The 16,966-nt window shown below is 51.0% G+C and overlaps 2 protein-coding genes across 16 annotated transcripts in view; both read left to right on the top strand.

Moving 5' to 3' along the window:
• Window positions 1–5,390, top strand: part of EHBP1 (EH domain binding protein 1) — a 385,114-nt gene extending 379,724 nt beyond the window's left edge. For all 12 annotated transcript variants that reach the window (XM_055400514.2, XM_055400518.2, XM_055400515.2 and 9 more), the window contains 2 exons: window positions 4,018–4,132; window positions 4,307–5,390. In XM_055400514.2, coding sequence (XP_055256489.1) covers window positions 4,018–4,132; window positions 4,307–4,397 — 206 coding nt within the window. In that variant the 3' untranslated portion in view covers window positions 4,398–5,390. The remainder of the gene's footprint in view (window positions 1–4,017; window positions 4,133–4,306) is intronic.
• Window positions 5,391–6,941: 1,551 nt separating this feature from the next.
• OTX1 (orthodenticle homeobox 1) lies at window positions 6,942–16,444 on the top strand. 4 transcript variants are annotated; one of them, XM_055400520.2, is made up of 5 exons: window positions 6,942–8,942; window positions 10,037–10,105; window positions 11,650–11,857; window positions 12,766–12,917; window positions 14,162–16,444. In XM_055400520.2, exons 3-5 carry the CDS (start codon window positions 11,761–11,763, stop codon window positions 14,978–14,980), a joined length of 1,068 nt encoding a protein of 355 aa, XP_055256495.1. In that variant the 5' UTR covers window positions 6,942–8,942; window positions 10,037–10,105; window positions 11,650–11,760; the 3' UTR covers window positions 14,981–16,444. The 4 variants fall into 4 exon arrangements, with proteins under 4 accessions (XP_055256495.1, XP_055256494.1, XP_088697446.1 ...); XM_055400519.2 differs by lacking the exon at window positions 6,942–8,942 and adding an exon at window positions 9,467–9,674; XM_088841320.1 differs by lacking the exon at window positions 6,942–8,942 and having other exon boundaries at window positions 9,467–10,105.
• Window positions 16,445–16,966: the final 522 nt, after the last annotated feature.

Raw genomic sequence — 16,966 nt, 5'->3', positions numbered from 1 at the left:
AAATAAATCTGCTAGTGAAACCATTCACCAGGAGAAAGCACAGAATATTAATAGGCATAGCACAATGAAAGAAATATTAACAGCTTGGTTTGAGAGCAAAATAATAATAACATTCAATATATCCATTCTTCTGAGAATCCATAATCACTTTGGCCTTTTTTTTCACCTTTTTCTTTTCCCTTGAGGTGTTTTCATTGCAGGAGTTTCACTCTACTGAGCTAAGTTGCAGGATCCTTTAAGCTAACAAACATCTTTCAGATACTTTCCTATAGTTTTTTTGTTCCAGATTATTTAATGCCCCCTCAGGAAAGATAAATTCATTTCTGCACACATTGGGGTGGGCTTTTGGAAAGTGGTGTGTTCATTTTCTGCACAAGAAATGGATCTTCTCTAGGATTTTGTACATCTTGATTTATTCTTGGCTTAGAGTTTGAAGTGGGTGCTCTTCTAAAGGGATTTATGCATAGGTTCACTATTTTTGTAGTTATGGCTTATATGATAAGCTTTTTATATTTAAAATCAATATGTAATCCTGTGGAGGAGCTTATCCCCTAAAACCCCATTTGTAAATCTATTTTAGCTTTGTTACACAGCACAGCCACAGTCTTCCATAGATTGATTAGGTACAGCGGTAGAATCCTATCAAATGGCCTGCTCTGATGATGATGCAAACTCTTTCAGGATTGCTAGTTGACTGGAACTAAAGATAAGACTTGACTGCAATCCCCCAATGTGCTCTTTACAAAACTAGTGTTAATTTTCATCAAAGTGCCAGGCTTATTTATAGTAGCAAGGTTGAAGGTTTACTACAAGAACTTTAGGTCCTTTCTATTAAAGTGTTTATAGGTATTTCTTTGCCTTTTTTCCAAGGTAATTATCAACTTCAGCAAATAAACTGAATCAGGGAATGAATAATTGGCCCTATATATAAAAAAAGAGTTTTTTGAATTAACGAAACAGCTCAGTGCAGATAGACATAAACAGAATCTCTTTATTTCAACACTTTGGCTCAAATGCAGCATCAAAACTTAATCCTATTTGTTGTGAGAGGATATGGCTTTTGTAGCAAAAGTACACTGGAATCTTTAAATTAATCAGAACCCACATTGTAGTCTGTCCAAGCCAAAGTCAGTGCATCTGGCTAGCTGTTATAGGTGAGTAATCCTTTCTTAAAATGTGTAACAGGTAACACATAAACTTACATTCAGGCTTTAAAAACAGGACATTATGTCTAGGTGAAGCTATTTAAAGGGGGATTTAATTTTTTTTTTAATTTAGGCCTTAAACATACAAATGTGAATCTTGATCAATTTGAAGGTGTTATTAAACTTTTTTAATTCATCAAAATTTAGCTTCCCAAATTACCATTGTGTATAAATTTACTCCTCTGAGAAAGCAAACCCAACGTAAAAGTAGTTTTGCTGGTATAAAATCTACTCACTGCACATAGCTTTTTTCCCCCCACAATTTGACTAATTATTTGTAGATAGATATTAATGTGGTAATGACAGATTTAATATGAAAAATCCTATAAATTATGCTGAAATATTTAATGTCAGTTAAATTTGCAAGATGATGAAAATTACCTAAATATTCATAACTTAAAAAATGTTTTTGTTACAGTTATGGGAAATGTCGTTATTGAGCTTGGAGAAGATTAAGATTTTTAAAACTATTCAATACTTAAGGGACTAAAAATATAAAATTTTGTCTCTTCTCCATATTGTTAAAACCTTATTTTTTAAAAAAAAATTAAATCTTGATATTTCTAATTATTAATTAAAACCTTAAAAGTGGCTGGCCAAGTATAGAGAAGGAATAATCTAATTAAGATTATGTGTCATTAAAATTATTTTCTTAGTTTAAAAAATTTTGTAATTTTCAACTTAATTATATGTCTTGAGTTTATGGTGGAGAAATGTTATTTCCCAGTATTAAAGCTCATCAAAATGTTTTGGAAGTAAAGAATCATAAATTAAAATAATTAGAATAATTTCTTCAGGTCAGAAATGGAAAAATTAATATTTATCAAAGTTGGTAATCTTAATAATTAGAAAATTTAGTTACAAATCTTTTTCAAATTTAGCAGGTTTTTTCTCAGAGTTAATACTTCTAGAACTATAGTTACCTGAAATCAGACCAGATGACCTTTAAGATCTTTCCAACCTGGAGAGTCTATTAATTTATCTGCTGTAGTAGAATGAAACTGATTAAGAACAAGAACCAGATTGGAAAATTGTCCAGCATTCCTGACCTCAGTTGCATTTAAATCTAAGGAATAAAATTGTGATAGATATGGCTTTTCTTCAGTTTTGGTGTTTCGTTATTATTTTTTAAATACTTACATTCAGAAAAAAGCTTTCCGTAGGAATAGTTTATTTCTCTCTATGCAATTGAACACTTCTTTTTAAAATAAGAATGTAATGTGACCAGTTATTTAATGTACCTATTTGTGTGATGGTTTGCATCAAATGAGGGTAATTAATATACAGCATGTTTAATATATATGTGTGTATGTATTTGAGCTTATAGTGAGAGAAATGGTGATAAAATAGAATATTCTAGTTTTTTGCTGCTATTCTAACCTTTATTGCACGATGATACATCTAATTTTTAATTTGTAAATACGAGATAGAATTCCCTCTAGCTCCATTTGCTTTCATAAAGCTGCTGAGCAGTTTGCTGTCTTGAATAAATTTTGCTTTGGAGGGGGTCGGGGGGATTTGAACCAGCACATTCTTGTGCGGTTTGTGAAGATTCACATGGTAACCAGCGGTGTGCATTGTTAGGTTTATCTGAATAAGCACCAGCCATGTGAGTTTTAACATGATTGCCCAGGGCAATGGAGAGAGAAGAGAGAAACCAGAAAGGATTGCACTCCTCTGGTTTTTGGAAAGTGCATTTGCTGGGGGAGGGAGCTACAGGAGTCAGTGGCCAGGGTATTTTTTTTTTCCCCCAAGCTGGTGTCCTGTTTCCCTTTAGGTCCTCATTTGTTCGGCTATCTGCCTCATCATCTACTTCTTCTTTTCATTGTTTACCTTCCTAATGAGGGAGGCGGGGTAGACTGGGGGTTGATTGACAGCTACAAGCCCTTGCAGTCTGGCCAGAGAGCAGTTGGCTTTGGTTTCAAAAGTGCTTTAAATGTTCGATTTGGTCCTGTTTTTATTAAACGAAACTGCTGCTCATCTTAAGGAAATTATCAGACCAGCAAAGATTAGGAAATATATTATTGGGGCCTAAAATCTTCAAAAAACTGCCGCTACACATGGAAAGAGCACGGCCCATCGGATTTTCCAACCTTAACATGGGGTTTCAAAAAGAAGTATGTAATTTTTCCTTTGCAAAAGTGCTTTGATTTGAAACCACGCAGCAAACCTCTCCAAAAGAAAACTGGCTGTGATGCGATCGAGAGCTGCAGTGTAATATTGCAGAGCAAATTTATTTTTTACTTCAAAGAAAAATGCTAATTAGCCGATTCACTACTTTTAAAGTTATTGTGAAGCATATGGCGCCCAGTGTGAGATACATCCAACTGCTAAAATAGAGCAGAGAGGAAATTAGCGAAGAATGGGCTGTATGGAGTGAGCTTGGGGGTGGGGGAGGAGGATAGGTTCTCAGGCAGATTCTCTAGCCTTTTCAGGAGGATTTTATCGCCCATCTCTGCTTCCCGCCTCCTCATTTACCCACATCCCCCACCACCAACCCTTCGGCTGACCTCTTCTGGGCCTCCAGCTCTCCCTCCCCCACTTTGGCTGAAATCAGGTGCGCACCTCCGGCTGGCCACCGGCACACACCTGTTCTCTTGAAGGCTTCAACCCGGCCGTAGCCGTCTCTTATCTATGGAAAATACTTAGAAAGTAGGGTTTTAGGGGTAAAATCCTCACCGCGACGGCCAAACTCCCCGTGAAAAACTACTAGCTAGTGGCTCTGTGATATGTTTTGCAGAGAAATAAAAGGGAACTGGAAAAGGCGGGAAGGGGAGGGTAAGGTGGGTAAGGAGCCTCCTGTCCTCTGCAGACTGGCAGAAGACCGAGGCCCAGAAGCGACGCGAGCAACTCCTGCTGGATGAACTGGTGGCTCTAGTGGACAAGCGCGACGCGCTCGTCAGGGACTTGGACGCGCAGGAAAAGCAGTAAGTGGGTGGTGGGGTCGGGGAGTTATATCCAGAGGTCTCCAGTGGACCAGGGCAGCCTCTCCCTGGCCCCTCAGTCCCCGTCCCCTCTGGGGCTTGGAATTCGGAGCGAGAGGGGAGTGCCGCTTTGCCCTCCACGAAGAAAAATAATTTGGTTTCCTGTTTGATTTCCAGGGCCGAAGAAGAAGATGAACATTTGGAGCGAACTCTGGAGCAAAACAAAGGCAAGATGGCCAAGAAAGAAGAGAAATGTGTCCTTCAGTAGAAACCGGACCAGAATCCTGACCAACATTTTATTAGCCTTGGGTTCCCCAGACCATAAAAAAAGTCATTCTCGTTGATTTAAAACTTTTAACATTTTGTTTGACTGGATTGTACTTCTTTACCACCACCACCCCTTTTCCTCCCTCCTTTCCAGATTTTGTATTGAACTCCGAAATAGCTTTGTTTAAGGGGTTTTTGGTGTGAATTAATCATTTCCTTGAAATCATGTGAAGTAGATTTGCACAGACATCTTGTGAGTGATTGGTATTGGGAGTGTTCAAGAAACTGTTCAAAGAAAGAAAACTCTTCCCTCATTATTTTCCCTCATTTTTTGATGGAGGAAAATTTTAAAACATTTTTGTTGTTGTTGTTGATGTTGTCGTTAATAGCATAATGAGGGGTGGGAGGGGGCTTAAGAGGGAGGGATAAAGAAAATGTCATGAATGATTTTTTTCCAGTCCTGCCATATGTAACACTGAGTCTGTTACCTAAAATTTATAGTTAGATCATATTCAATTTACTTATTAAACTGTGTTCTGTTTACCAGTGGGATTTTCTGCAGTTGTTTTACATTTCACTGTAAAGATAATAGAGTACTCCTCTGCTTTCTTCAGAGGGTGGCCTTTTAACGTAGCCTGAGAGAAGTCCTGTGATTTGAAGGTTAGCAGTAAGAATGGAACTAATTGACATGCATCAGTTTACAAAGACAGTCTTATCATCTGAGAATGCACCATCTTTTTCTCTGGATAATTATTTATTACATCTAGCTTGGTTCCCACATTTTGTTGGGTCTCAAAATTGGCTCAAGAATGCTGTTATTATTTATTCTGTATTGATAAAATCTGTCTTGCCATTATTGAGTAAATCCTCCAATTAATATTTTCTTCTTTAGCATAGCACTGTCATTTTTTGTGAAAATGGTTATCTGTTTATTTATTACAATACTGAGTCATATATAAATTTTCAATAAAAGCAGAAACTTTCTTACCTTAAACACTGCTGCTACTTCTTTGTAATGAAAACTTGACATTGGTTTGAGAGAAGTTTTTGTATTCATAAGACTTTTCATGTAGAAAAAAAAAATGGTCCTCTTGAATGCAGGGCAGGATACTGGGCTGTATTTGGATCTGAATAAGTTTACACCACCCCCAAAGGGGCCCTGCTGACACACCAATGTGAATTGAAAAGCAGTTGGTCATATTTTCTTAAGCTGTGTAAACTACCATGTTTTAAAGGGTCATCTCTGTTAAAGATTTGAGGAAATTTGTGAATCCACAGCACTGGGGGAAAAAAAAGCTAATATGCTGTAATTTGCAGTTGTTATAATTTTGCACTCATATGAGGAATAACTGTGACTTCTGATAACCCTCCAGACTGTAGGTGCTGAAGTGAAAGGAAGAGGGGTTATTGTTGGAGGGGAGGAGGGTGTATGCAGGTTTGTGTGTTTGAGATGAGGGAAAGGGAACTTTCAACAAGAAGTTCTAAGCTACAGAAAAAAACCTGGCGATTTTATGGTAGTTTCCATCACTCTACCAAAGTGACTGAAACAAAGCTCGTTCAACAAGTCTGGAGACAGAGAAAACAGTCCACTAGCATTTATACGTTAGCCTCGATCATAATGCGTACATATACATACAAATATTTATACCAGTACACACAAATTCCTTTCAAAAAGTATGCAGCCGCCAGTCTTTAAAAATGATAAAAACCACCCTATGGTAGAATTTCATGACAAGAATTTAAGGAAGTTACTGAAAAGTTACCAGAACTAAATGAAATCGGGTATTTGCCCTCTTCATTTGAGCAGGAGAACAGAGAAAGCTACGCTCCCTGAGGGAAGAAGCTCTCAGAGCCCGGCTCTAACCCTAGGGAAACCGGCAGACGGAAACCTCCAGCTCCGAGCAGCCTGGGACTTGGGCGACCGGCGTCACCCACTCCGTTTACACAGGATTCGAATTCCGGGAACCCTCCCTCCCGCGGAGCCTCGCCGAGAGGGGGCTCCCCTAAACCGCTCCCGACCTGCCAAGGGACAAACCTTCGCTAGGCTGCCCCTCTCCCTGCCCCTCCTGCCTCAGCCCCGAGCCTCGCGGGGTTTCCATTCGGGCTGCTTTGTGGCGCCCGCACGCCCCGCAGCGGCCCCCGTGGAGCGGCGCGGTCGGGCCAGCGGCGAAGGCGCCGCGTCCGGATTTCGTCGCGTGGTGCCCAAAGTCTTGCCTCCCGGGCGCAGGCGCGAGCCCAGCACTCCCAGAGGCCGAGGACCCGAAAGCCCGCGCGGCTGCAAAAGAAGCTGTGGGCCCGGGGATCGCCGAGGTGGAGGAGGAGTGTTGGCAGCGGGCTGGCTTGGGCACAGCCCCGCGGGCCGGTGCAGAACTTCCGCCCCTGGCCGGGATCCCACGGCCCCGGAGCCAAACCCCTCCCCCGTCCCAAGTGTCCTCCAGAGTCTGGCCCAGCCTCGAGGTCACCTGGATGCTAAAGCCAGGGCCCAGCTCCCACGCCCCCTCCTCGGCCCGGGGGCCTTGAGCTGAGTCCACCGGCTCTCCCCAGGCAAGGGCCCCCTCTTCCCCTCCCCGAGCTGCGGCCGTTGCTGGAACGGTCGGGGCTTCAGGCCCAGCGTCTCCCACCTGAATATTTGCCTAGCGACGTGCTGCCTGAGTCCTTTCCGCCGCATACAAGAAACTTTCATCTCAATCTCCCCCTCTTCACTCCCTCTCCCCTCTCCTCTCTCTCTTTTTCTTCTCTTAATCCTGGGGTTTTACGGGTTGAGCATTAAGAAAATTCGCCTGCAATTTGGGATTAGATAAATACTCTCATGGGGGGCAGGGGGAATTGTGCTACTTGATACCTCCCAACTTCTCCGAGACCGCGGCCGCATCTGGAACCGAGAGAGCCTGGCTCCCGCGTGGAGGGCCCTGGGGACCGCCAGAGCACATTCCAGCGCGCACAGCCGCCGCACCTTGCCGGACCTCGGCCCTGCGCCGCCGCTGCAGGAGAAAAGGGACCGGGAGGAGGCGGGAGGACGAGGGTTTGGGAGACCCGGCACGCACCGAGGCCTGAGACGGCTAACCCAGGCACACAGCGCGCAGGCCCCGGCCGGAATAGCGCCGGGATAGAGGCGCGGAGCCGCAGAAGCTCAGGGGAGTGTGCCCAGCGCGTCGGCCAACTCTCCCCGGCAAACTAGTGCGCTCCAGTCAGCTCTTTTCCTCAGAACCGAAGGCGGGGGCTATATTTCGTTTCTTTCTTTAAATCTCTGCGCATTTCGGGGGCTCGGAGCCCAGGGCCTCGCGAACGATTCCCCCGCGGGGGCCTGCGCGAGCCCAAGGTGTGTCCCCGCTCGAGTCAGCGCTGCGCTCTGCGCAGTTTCTTTTCCTGTTAAGGCTTTATCTTGTTCGTGTTTTTCCTTTTCTATCGTTCTTTTATTGTTTTCGCTCTTTTTCTCTTGCTTTTGTGAATGGGCCGAGGTGTCTTTGTTCTGGAGAGAAGCGCCCGTGTCGCTGACTTTTGTGAACCAGAGAAGGATCTTGTAAAACCTTTTCTCCTTCATACTCCCCCCCACACCCCTCCTCTTTTGCCCCTTTGATTAGATGTTCCCTCATCGTCAAAAAAAAAATGTAATTTCGTTAGTCTGGCGGCCACTTTCTTTGAACATTAGCTCGCTTTCAGCTCCAACTTCAATTAGAAGGAGTTGATTTTGAGAGATCAACAAAAGAACCGACCAAAGCCTTATTAAAGGTCCTAAGAAGATCTCCCGGGTTCTTTGAGAAGCAGTTAAGGAAACAGTGTGCCCTCCATCATATTCTGTTACCGTATTTTATTCGGACTCCAAAGGAAAGTGTCGCTTGGGGGAGGGGAAGCACTTTGATGAGCGGCGGCCGCGGCCCCTTTTCACTCAGCGGGCTCCCCCTTCCTTCTCCGCCACCTCCTCGCCCCGCGCCCGGTGCGCTCTCGGTGCCCTACCCCGCGGCCCCGCAGCGCCGGTGCTCCCCACCGCGAAGCGCCCGGCGGCTCCTAGACTCGCCCTCACACTTACTCCGGTTCAAACTTTTCACTCCGCCTGTTGAGGTGGAGGGGAGGGGGCGGGGGGGGAGATTAAGAAGAAGCGGTAGGAATTCCTCGAAAGGGGGTAAGTAAAGTCGGCCTAATATTCAGGAGGAGGTGCCATTTAAAAGAATTGCCTTACTCAGTGTTGGGGCGCACTTTTTTTGCGCTTTGAAAAGTCCACCCAGGTAGACGTGTTTTGAGAAGTTTGTTCGACTGGGAAATGGGCTTCGCCAGTACGAACTATCCGGGGAGATCGCTCAAGGAGGCTTCGGCGGCATGAGGCAAGGAAATTGAGGGCAGGGTCTGTGGCCACGTTTTCCACCAGACTGTCCCTAGTAAAAGGAGCCAGTGTGAAAGACAAAGTTTTCTATCCAAACCTTTCGATTCGCAAGTACAGTGTATGTGTAAAGGGGAGGGGACGCTGGGAGCCGACATTTCAAAAGAAGCATTCAGGATTTGCAAACACCTATTGTGGGGACTGGGAGCCCCAGGAGACGTCGAAGAGCAGGTAAGTGGCCGTGCCTCCCCTGCGGGTGCCGCTCACGAGCACGGGAGTCCTGAGGCGCCGAGGTGGGATCTGCGCACTCGGGGCTGCTCCCGCGCTCAGCAAAGTAGCGAGGACCAGCACGAGCCGCCCGCCGCGTGCGTCTGCGGGAGGAGGCGCGGTGCATGAAGACTCTGGGGCCCGCGGCGTCGGGAGAGGGGACGGAGGCCCGTTCCCCTCTAGCCCGCAGCTCCCGGCTCCTCGAGCCCATCGGGTGGCGTGCCAGAGAGCGAGGGAACCGGTTCTCCAGCACCTCGCCTCCTCTCTGCCACTCCCTCCAGGGCGCCAAAAGGGCGAGAGAAGGGCGGGGAGCCCCGGGGCGGCCTCAGGGCCAGCGTTCCCCTCCGCGGCCCGGGCTCCCGCTCGGCGCTCGCCTTGCTAGTCTTGCTCTGCCCTGCGTTTGCCAGTCTAGCCCTGGAGTTAGCGCGCGACCGGGGCGGGGCGGGCGGGCGGTGAGGGCGGGGTGCAGGGGGCGGGGGAGGGCGGGGGATCGCGGAGGTAACCCCCGGCTCGTGCTGCCATTGCCCGGCTCCCTGTCACTCAGCCCGCGCGGGGCCGGGGATTGGCAGCCTAGCCCCGTTACGCACTCACCTCGCGTTCACATACCCGGGGAGGGCAGTAGAAAGGTGATCAATCTTCATCAGGCTACATTTCCAATCACCTAAACAACCCGGCGAGACAAGCCACTCCGACAAGGTAACTCGCTTGATTTATTTAGTTTGCAAAGTGCCTCTGCAGGACTTCCCCAGCCCCCACAGCCTCCACGCTGCACGGAGTGCCACGGCAACCTCGAGCCACCTCCCAGCTCTGCCCCTCTCACCCCCACCTTCTCTTTGCGGCCCCCTCGGTGCGGTCCCGGGCGAGGCACTGTGTCGGGAGCGTGTGGGGCTTTGCAAACAAAGTGTCTGTGCAATAAAGTGAAACCTGGAGGGACATGCACAAAGCCACTAGAAAGAAAGAGAAAGGGAGGAGGGAAGTTGGGAAAAGAAAGAAATCCGGCGGGTCCCTGACCCACCGCCCGGCCCCGCGGGTAATTCCTGTGCCGCTCTGTTTTGCAGGTTGGCCGCCCAGAGGGTCTGTGTGAGGGCGTGAGGTAGATGGTGAGCGGCCCCGGCAGCTGAGGGCAGGTAAGGAGAAAGCCGCTGGCCGCCCGGGACTCTGGGAACGCGTCGGTGGCTCTTGCCTCCCCCTCCTCAAACGGGTCCCCGCTTCCCCGGTCCCTGGCATGGGGGGGCGGGGCTGGGAAGCCACCTGGCTCCCCTCTTGCTGAGCGGAGGACCCCGGAGCTCCGCTGCGGCCCCACACCCCTCCCCCGCCTCCTCCGAAGTAACCCAGCTGAAGTGCTAAGTTTGAAGAAAGTCTTTGGAAAGTCACATTGCAGTCTAGCAGAGTCGCCACAGCTGAGTCCCATTCTCCCTTGGCCCCGGCTCTTTCCCTTTTGTCGCCTTCCCTGCAAACCGAGTTCTCCCGGTCCAGGCCGTGGGTCCCTGGGGAGAGGAGCGGGAGCCTTCTCTAGCTCTAACTTCTTTCTTTCCCTGAACTCTTATAGCCCAGGTCCCAGGTCTGCTTTAAGTTCCTGTGAAGCGGGCTAAAGCGACAGGTCCTCTGGGGTCTCCGTCCCACTCTTCCAGCGCTACTTCCTGACTCCTGATTGTAGCACCTCAGTTTTGGGGGCAACTTGGGGAAGCCAGGCGTCGACCTTCCTGCCCGGGGCAGCGCGAGCTACGCCGCAGAGGCCTAGTTCTCTAGTCTGGATCGGGTCCTAGGGCGCCTGTTCAGCTAGTAGGATAAGCGGGAAGCGCACCAGACCTACTGCACTGAGGCTCCCCAAATCTGCCAGACCCTTGGGGCGCTGGTCAGGTCACCTTTCGACCCCGGCCGGGACCCTATTGTCCGCAGCCAGGACCGGCTTGCTCTGGGGAAGCACGGCCTGCGGCTGTGGCGAGGTGCGGGTGATTTCGGGCGGCTTGTTAGAACCGCCACCTGTACGGTGGCGCCTTCTGGTCGCCTCAGCCGGACCTGGGCTCGAATCGGTGGTCGAAGTGTGGGTGGGATTCCGGGTAAGCAATCTCTCAGCGGCCAGGCACGGAGAGGTAAACCGGAAGAGCGGCTGTGGTCTCCAGGGCCAGGACCCAGCCGCGGAGACTCTGGAAGGAGGTACTCTACTCGGGGCAATGCGTCCCGGAGAGGCCCAGCTGCCGCGAGCCCTCCGCAGTGCCTCACCATGGCTCTCTGGAGTCTACCTGTCTGTCCCACTTTCAAAAACATTTGAAACGAAACAACCCCTCATGCTCTGGGTCTCCTGCCGCCTTGAGGTCGAGGGGATGTTTGCTTGTGTGGTGTGATGCCCTCTCCTACCCGAACAGATTTTTGCCTAGTCTTGGGACCTAGCACACTCTGCGGGTTGGGCTCTGGTCTCCCAAGTCTGCCCCTTATTTTAACCTCTCCTCACTCCTAACGGCGCCCAGTGTCTGGCCTGTTCCAAGACCGAAAAGAGGTGATAATGATCCAGAAATTTTACTTTTGAAAGAAGCTAAGGCCTTATAGAGCCGAGTTCTGCACCGATCCATAGCCTGCGTCACCTCCCCATCCTGTGATTCCTTCCTCCGGCAAGACCAGGAAGACTTGATGGCTTGGAATGACGGTTTCGGTGTGTCTCTTGTCTCCATAGGCCGGGCCCCCAGACGCAACAGAGCTTGAAGGACTGCGCAGCGGGAGCCCCGCACTGCGCCTGGCCCCCGGCCCCCTGGATCCGTCGGGGCGCCTCCACCCAGCTGTTAGCATGATGTCTTACCTCAAACAACCCCCATATGGTATGAATGGGCTCGGTCTAGCCGGGCCAGCCATGGACCTCCTACACCCCTCCGTGGGCTATCCGGGTGAGCATCGACCCCCACACCCTCGTCCCTTAGAAATCTCGGGGAATCCCCAGCCTCTGGGGTTGAGCACAAATTTTGTCCCAGATTAGGCCCAGGGAACCGGTTGCCTAGTCTCTTACAGTGCAGGGCGCACTGACTCGGAGGGCAGATCGTGGTCGGGAAGTAGGGCCGGCGTGGCTAAGACGTGAGACGTGAGCCCTCCAGCCCGGCCACACAGGCACCTTCTCTCCAGTTGTCATCCCACCGCTAGCACAGGGCGCATTTACCCTCAGATTCGTTTCCCATGGGTGGGGTGTGTGTGAGAGAGAGATTGAAAGAATCTATGCCTTTCCCCCTCAACACTGAACGAGGAATATGGACACTCGCTTGGCTCTGACCGGAAAGGCCGAGCTTGCCTTATGCAAAGCGACTGACTGAGGTAAGGTAGAGGGATTCTCCCTCCATAATTAAATTGTCCTCTAGATGGGTGGCCTGCACCAGCTTCTGCACTGTGGATGTGGACGACTTGAGCCAAATCCTGGCCTTCTTGTCTAGGTTCCGTTTCTTCACCTCCATTTATTACCTCGGAAAGTGTTTTCCTGGACATGTTTCGGCACACCCCTTCCCCACCCTCCAGTCAGGGAGAGTTTTGGCAGGGGGGCAGCGAAGGAAGAAAGATTGTTTAACTTCTCTTCCTTTCTTAACCTCTGAGAGGCAGGGAAGGGGGTAGCCCTGGAGTGTCGGAGACAATCAGTTTCTCCCACCTGTGGCCTGTCAGGCTCGCCTCCCTGGGGAGTTCTTTTTTTGCTCGGAGCTCGGCTTTCTTTTGCAAAGACCTGGTCCAGGGCCTGCCAGGGTCCTGTCCGTATCCTCTAGCGCGAGTCCGCGTGGCCACCACTGACCCGACGCGCCCCCGCGTTTCCCTTCAGCCACCCCGCGGAAGCAGCGACGCGAGCGCACCACCTTCACGCGCTCTCAGCTGGACGTGCTCGAGGCGCTCTTCGCCAAGACTCGCTACCCAGACATCTTCATGCGCGAGGAGGTGGCGCTCAAGATCAACCTGCCAGAGTCCAGAGTCCAGGTGAGCGCGCTCGGCGTTTTCAGGGTCCGGGGAGGGGTGCTGGGGCTGGTTAGAAGGGCCTGGTTGGGAAGTGGTCTGGTGTGGGGGCGGGTTTACAGGCTGGGCAGCCCCTCTCAGACTCCCCCTAGCGCTGGGCCCGGGCCTGGCAGAGGGCCAAAATTAAAGGAACTAGCTTAGAGCCCTGAATTGGGCCATTGGCCCCGGGGCACCTTCGCTCTCCGAAGTCTTTTTTAGGATTGCAGGAGGCCAAGCCCGACACTTGTCCCCTGCCTCTTCGGCCTCCCCAGGGCTTGGCAGTTTCCTTCCGGGTCTTGAATTCTGCCTCTGCCCTGGCCTTGCATCCCGGGAATCCTGGAAATGAGAGTGGGGCTTGGCCAAAGCCTGGTCCCCTGTCTGGAAGTGTGCCCCACGGGTGGCGACAGTGTGATTAGACCTTTTTCTTTCCTCTGAGAGGATGCTGAACGCAAAATCTGCTTACCAGCTTTGCTGTTTCTCGTTTTGTGTGTGTGTGTGTGATGAAAGGGCCCCGAAAATACTGATCGGATCATAACTCAGAACTCTTCTCAAAGGCCTTTTATCTTGCCTTTTTCCTCCCAGAGGCTCGAGAGAACAGGAATGCCATGTCTTGTACCCGGGCCTTCCAAGAGGAGTGAGAACTTTATGACTGTCTTATTTGGTTCCCCACTTGGAGCCAAGAAGTCCAGCGAAATTCTGTTCAGGCTTTCTTCCCTAGTCCCCCTCTAATTCAGCTTCTTGCTCCCACCCAAATTCTCTCCCGGCCCAGCACCAGGCCTCCATGGCGTAGAGTGGCTCCGGCTTAGACTTGGTGACTGTCCCCCATTCCGCGGCGTGCTCTGTGCCTCTTCGCAGTTTCCCGAGCTCTATTCACAGAAGACAGGGCCTCCATACATTCATAGGTCTGTTGGGAAGCAGCCAACAGCAGCAGTTAGAGATGGCTAAACTTCTGGCTGGACAGACACAAATGTTCCGCCCTCCGACAGAGTTGAGCTGGGGGTGGGAAGGTGCACATCCCTACTTTGCCAGGGGAGGGTCTTTGAGCAGAAGGATGGGGGGAGGGGCGGGTGGAGCAGCGAATGCAGGGTCTGGCCTGGCCGGAGATGGGAAGGGTGGAGGCGTCAGTTGGAGAGGGATGCGGTTCCTAGGCCGGAGTCGGTCCAAGAGGCAGGGGAGTGGCAAGCTCTACTCGCCCCCTCACACGCTCTTCCCCGCTCGGCCTGCCGCAGGTCTGGTTCAAGAACCGCCGCGCCAAATGCCGCCAGCAGCAGCAGAGCGGGAGTGGGACCAAGAGTCGCCCAGCAAAGAAAAAGTCGTCCCCGGTGCGGGAGAGCTCGGGCTCCGAAAGCAGCGGCCAGTTCACGCCGCCTGCTGTGTCCAGTTCCGCCTCGTCCTCCAGCTCCGCATCCAGCGCCTCAGCCAACCCCGCGGCGGCAGCGGCTGCAGGCCTGGGCGGAAACCCGGCGGTGGCGGTCCCGTCGTCGTTGAGTACGCCTGCTGCTTCCTCCATCTGGAGTCCGGCCTCCATCTCGCCCGGCTCAGCGCCCGCTTCAGTGTCGATGCCCGAGCCTTTGGCTGCTCCCAGCAACGCATCGTGTATGCAGCGCTCGGTAGCCGCAGGAGCCGCCTCGGCCGCAGCCTCCTATCCCATGTCCTACGGCCAGGGCGGCAGCTATGGCCAGGGCTACCCCGCGCCCTCCTCTTCCTACTTTGGCGGCGTGGACTGCAGCTCGTATTTAGCGCCCATGCACTCGCACCACCACCCGCACCAGCTCAGCCCTATGGCACCCTCCTCCATGGCGAGCCACCATCACCACCATCCCCACGCACACCACCCGCTGAGCCAGTCCTCAGGCCACCACCACCACCATCACCACCACCACCACCAGGGCTACGGCGGCTCGGGGCTCGCCTTCAACTCTGCCGACTGCTTGGATTACAAGGAGCCTGGCGCTGCCGCCGCATCCTCCGCTTGGAAACTCAACTTCAACTCACCTGACTGTCTGGACTATAAGGACCAAGCCTCATGGAGGTTTCAGGTCTTGTGAGCCCAGAGTGGGAGGAAGAGGAGAAGAAACGCAACTACCTGCGCCCTCCGTGATTCCCGTCCTGTTGTTGCTGCTGCTGCACCGCCCGCCTTTGCCTCGGCTTCTCCAGACCCGAAATTTCATGTTCCCAAAAGATGCCCATTGCTGCACTGCCACCCTCATCTTTGTGCCACTTGCTTGGGGGATGTGCAAGCCCTACCCATCCCTTGGATGGGGGGGACCGGTGCTTCGGCTTGGCCAACAAATTCTATACAGGAGAGCTGTGTGCTCCCCTCCTCAGCCCCACTGAACTCCCCAGTCGTCCTCTTCTAGTCTTTCTGGACAGTTACTATGTATGCACTTGCAGCCTTCAGAGGCTTTTCGCTCTGTCTTGCTGTTTGAGCCCTACGCTTTAATTTATTCTTTCTGGACACTGGAGTCACTAACTGGCATGTGTCTGCCTGTTGGGAGTGTACCCACACTCTACTCCAAATCAAAACAACCACTAAGCGTTTCTCGCCTGCAGACTGCCACCCCTTCAGCTGCCCTCAGCCCCCTCCCCGCCTGCAGGCCAGAGCCTCCTGGCATTTCCTCCTCTCCTGCGATGCGCCTGTAGGAGACTCAAGGGAGGAACGTGTCCTTAGCCTCTCGCGCACAGCCCCGCCCTGCGTAGAACTGGCTCAGGCTTCCGCCTCGGCGGGAATGCTGTATATAGTCAGGTCCGTTCCAGGGACCACTTAAACTTTTTAGTTGCTGTTGGTTGAACTGAGCATATCTTGTCTTAGAGCCCAAGAAATAGAACTTTAAGATATATACAGCATATATATATATATATATATATATACACACACACACACATATATATAAAACAAAAGCAAAAAATATTTCCCCTCTGTCCCCTTTCCTCTCTTCCTCAAAGGATGGCGCTTTTACTTTTTCAGTTGTTGCAAATTTCCCTGCCCTGTCACACCTTCTCCCTCTGTGTATTTATTAAAGAAAATCGTTTGGTTTCAGGAAGCTGCGCGCGCGGAGAATCGGGAGGGTCCTGGAGTCTGAAGGGAAGAGTCAAGTCAGGGCACAGGGGAGGGGTTTAGGCTGGGAGGGGGCGCAGGACTGAGCCCTTCACCAGGTCTAAGCACAAGGTCGCAGTTCTGGTTTAGAGACCAAAACCAAAAGAAAACAAAAAGATAAAAATATAGTATTATGCGAAAACAAACAAAAAAAAAACCCCAGGCCCCAAACCCAGGTTCAATTCCTCCGTCGGCTTCTCTCTCTTTAAACAACCCTGTTTTGTCTAGTGAGTTTTTAGTGCACCTTCATTCTCCGAAATTTACAGCTTTGGCCGTTTCGTCCAGTAGGTGGGAAAGTAATTTGTAAATTTGATTTGTCCGATGTGAAGATCGCAAATTACTTGTTGAAATGTAAGGCAGTCCCTTTCCTCCCCCCTTTATCTACATTATTTCCCGAAAATAAATGCAAATTAATGAACGGTTTGTCAGTGTTGCTCTTCTGCTTCCAGCCCAGGTCCTGGTCTTGGGTGGGTGGAGGGAACTTTTAAAAAGAGGAAACCTCCGTGTTAATAACCCGCGTGTTAATAACCAATGTGAAGCTGCAGGCCAAAGAAACGCTCTCCTAGGGAGGGTCCCCCGCACCCCACTGTGTCGGTCAGCTTGGCCTCTTTCCCCAGGCGTTTTGACCCCGTATCCCCTCTCGCCATCGCGGACAGAGACAGGTGTCAGGACTCAATTCCCGAAGCAATTCTTTCTCTTCAGAGGCAGGAGCCTGGCACTGATTTCTTCACCCTAATTGCCGCCTGCACCAGAAAGAAGAGGGGGAGGGGAAGAGGGTCGGGAGGCGGGAAGGGATAGCTCTGTAATGCTCTCAGAGCTGAGCCAAAAAGGAAAAGGAAACAAAACGACAAAAAACCCGATCCGTGTCTTGCATGTTGGCAACAGACAACCTTCCTTTCTGCTGAGCTGTCCCGAGTGGCTTCATGGCGGCTGGGGG

This window comes from Moschus berezovskii, chromosome 11 (assembly GCF_049115385.1).
Source record: "Moschus berezovskii isolate FMDL1 chromosome 11, NW_MosBer_1.0, whole genome shotgun sequence".
Classification (NCBI taxonomy): domain Eukaryota; kingdom Metazoa; phylum Chordata; class Mammalia; order Artiodactyla; family Moschidae; genus Moschus; species Moschus berezovskii.
This window is presented reverse-complemented; position numbering and strand designations above follow the sequence as displayed.

Coding starts and splice junctions, on each gene's coding strand:
- OTX1 (XM_055400520.2), top strand. CDS start 11,761: ATGATGTCTTACCTCAAACAACCCCCATATGGTATGAATGGGCTCGGT. Junction 11,858..12,765: donor CCCCTCCGTGGGCTATCCGG/GTGAGCATCGAC, acceptor GTTTCCCTTCAG/CCACCCCGCGGAAGCAGCGA. Junction 12,918..14,161: donor TGCCAGAGTCCAGAGTCCAG/GTGAGCGCGCTC, acceptor GGCCTGCCGCAG/GTCTGGTTCAAGAACCGCCG.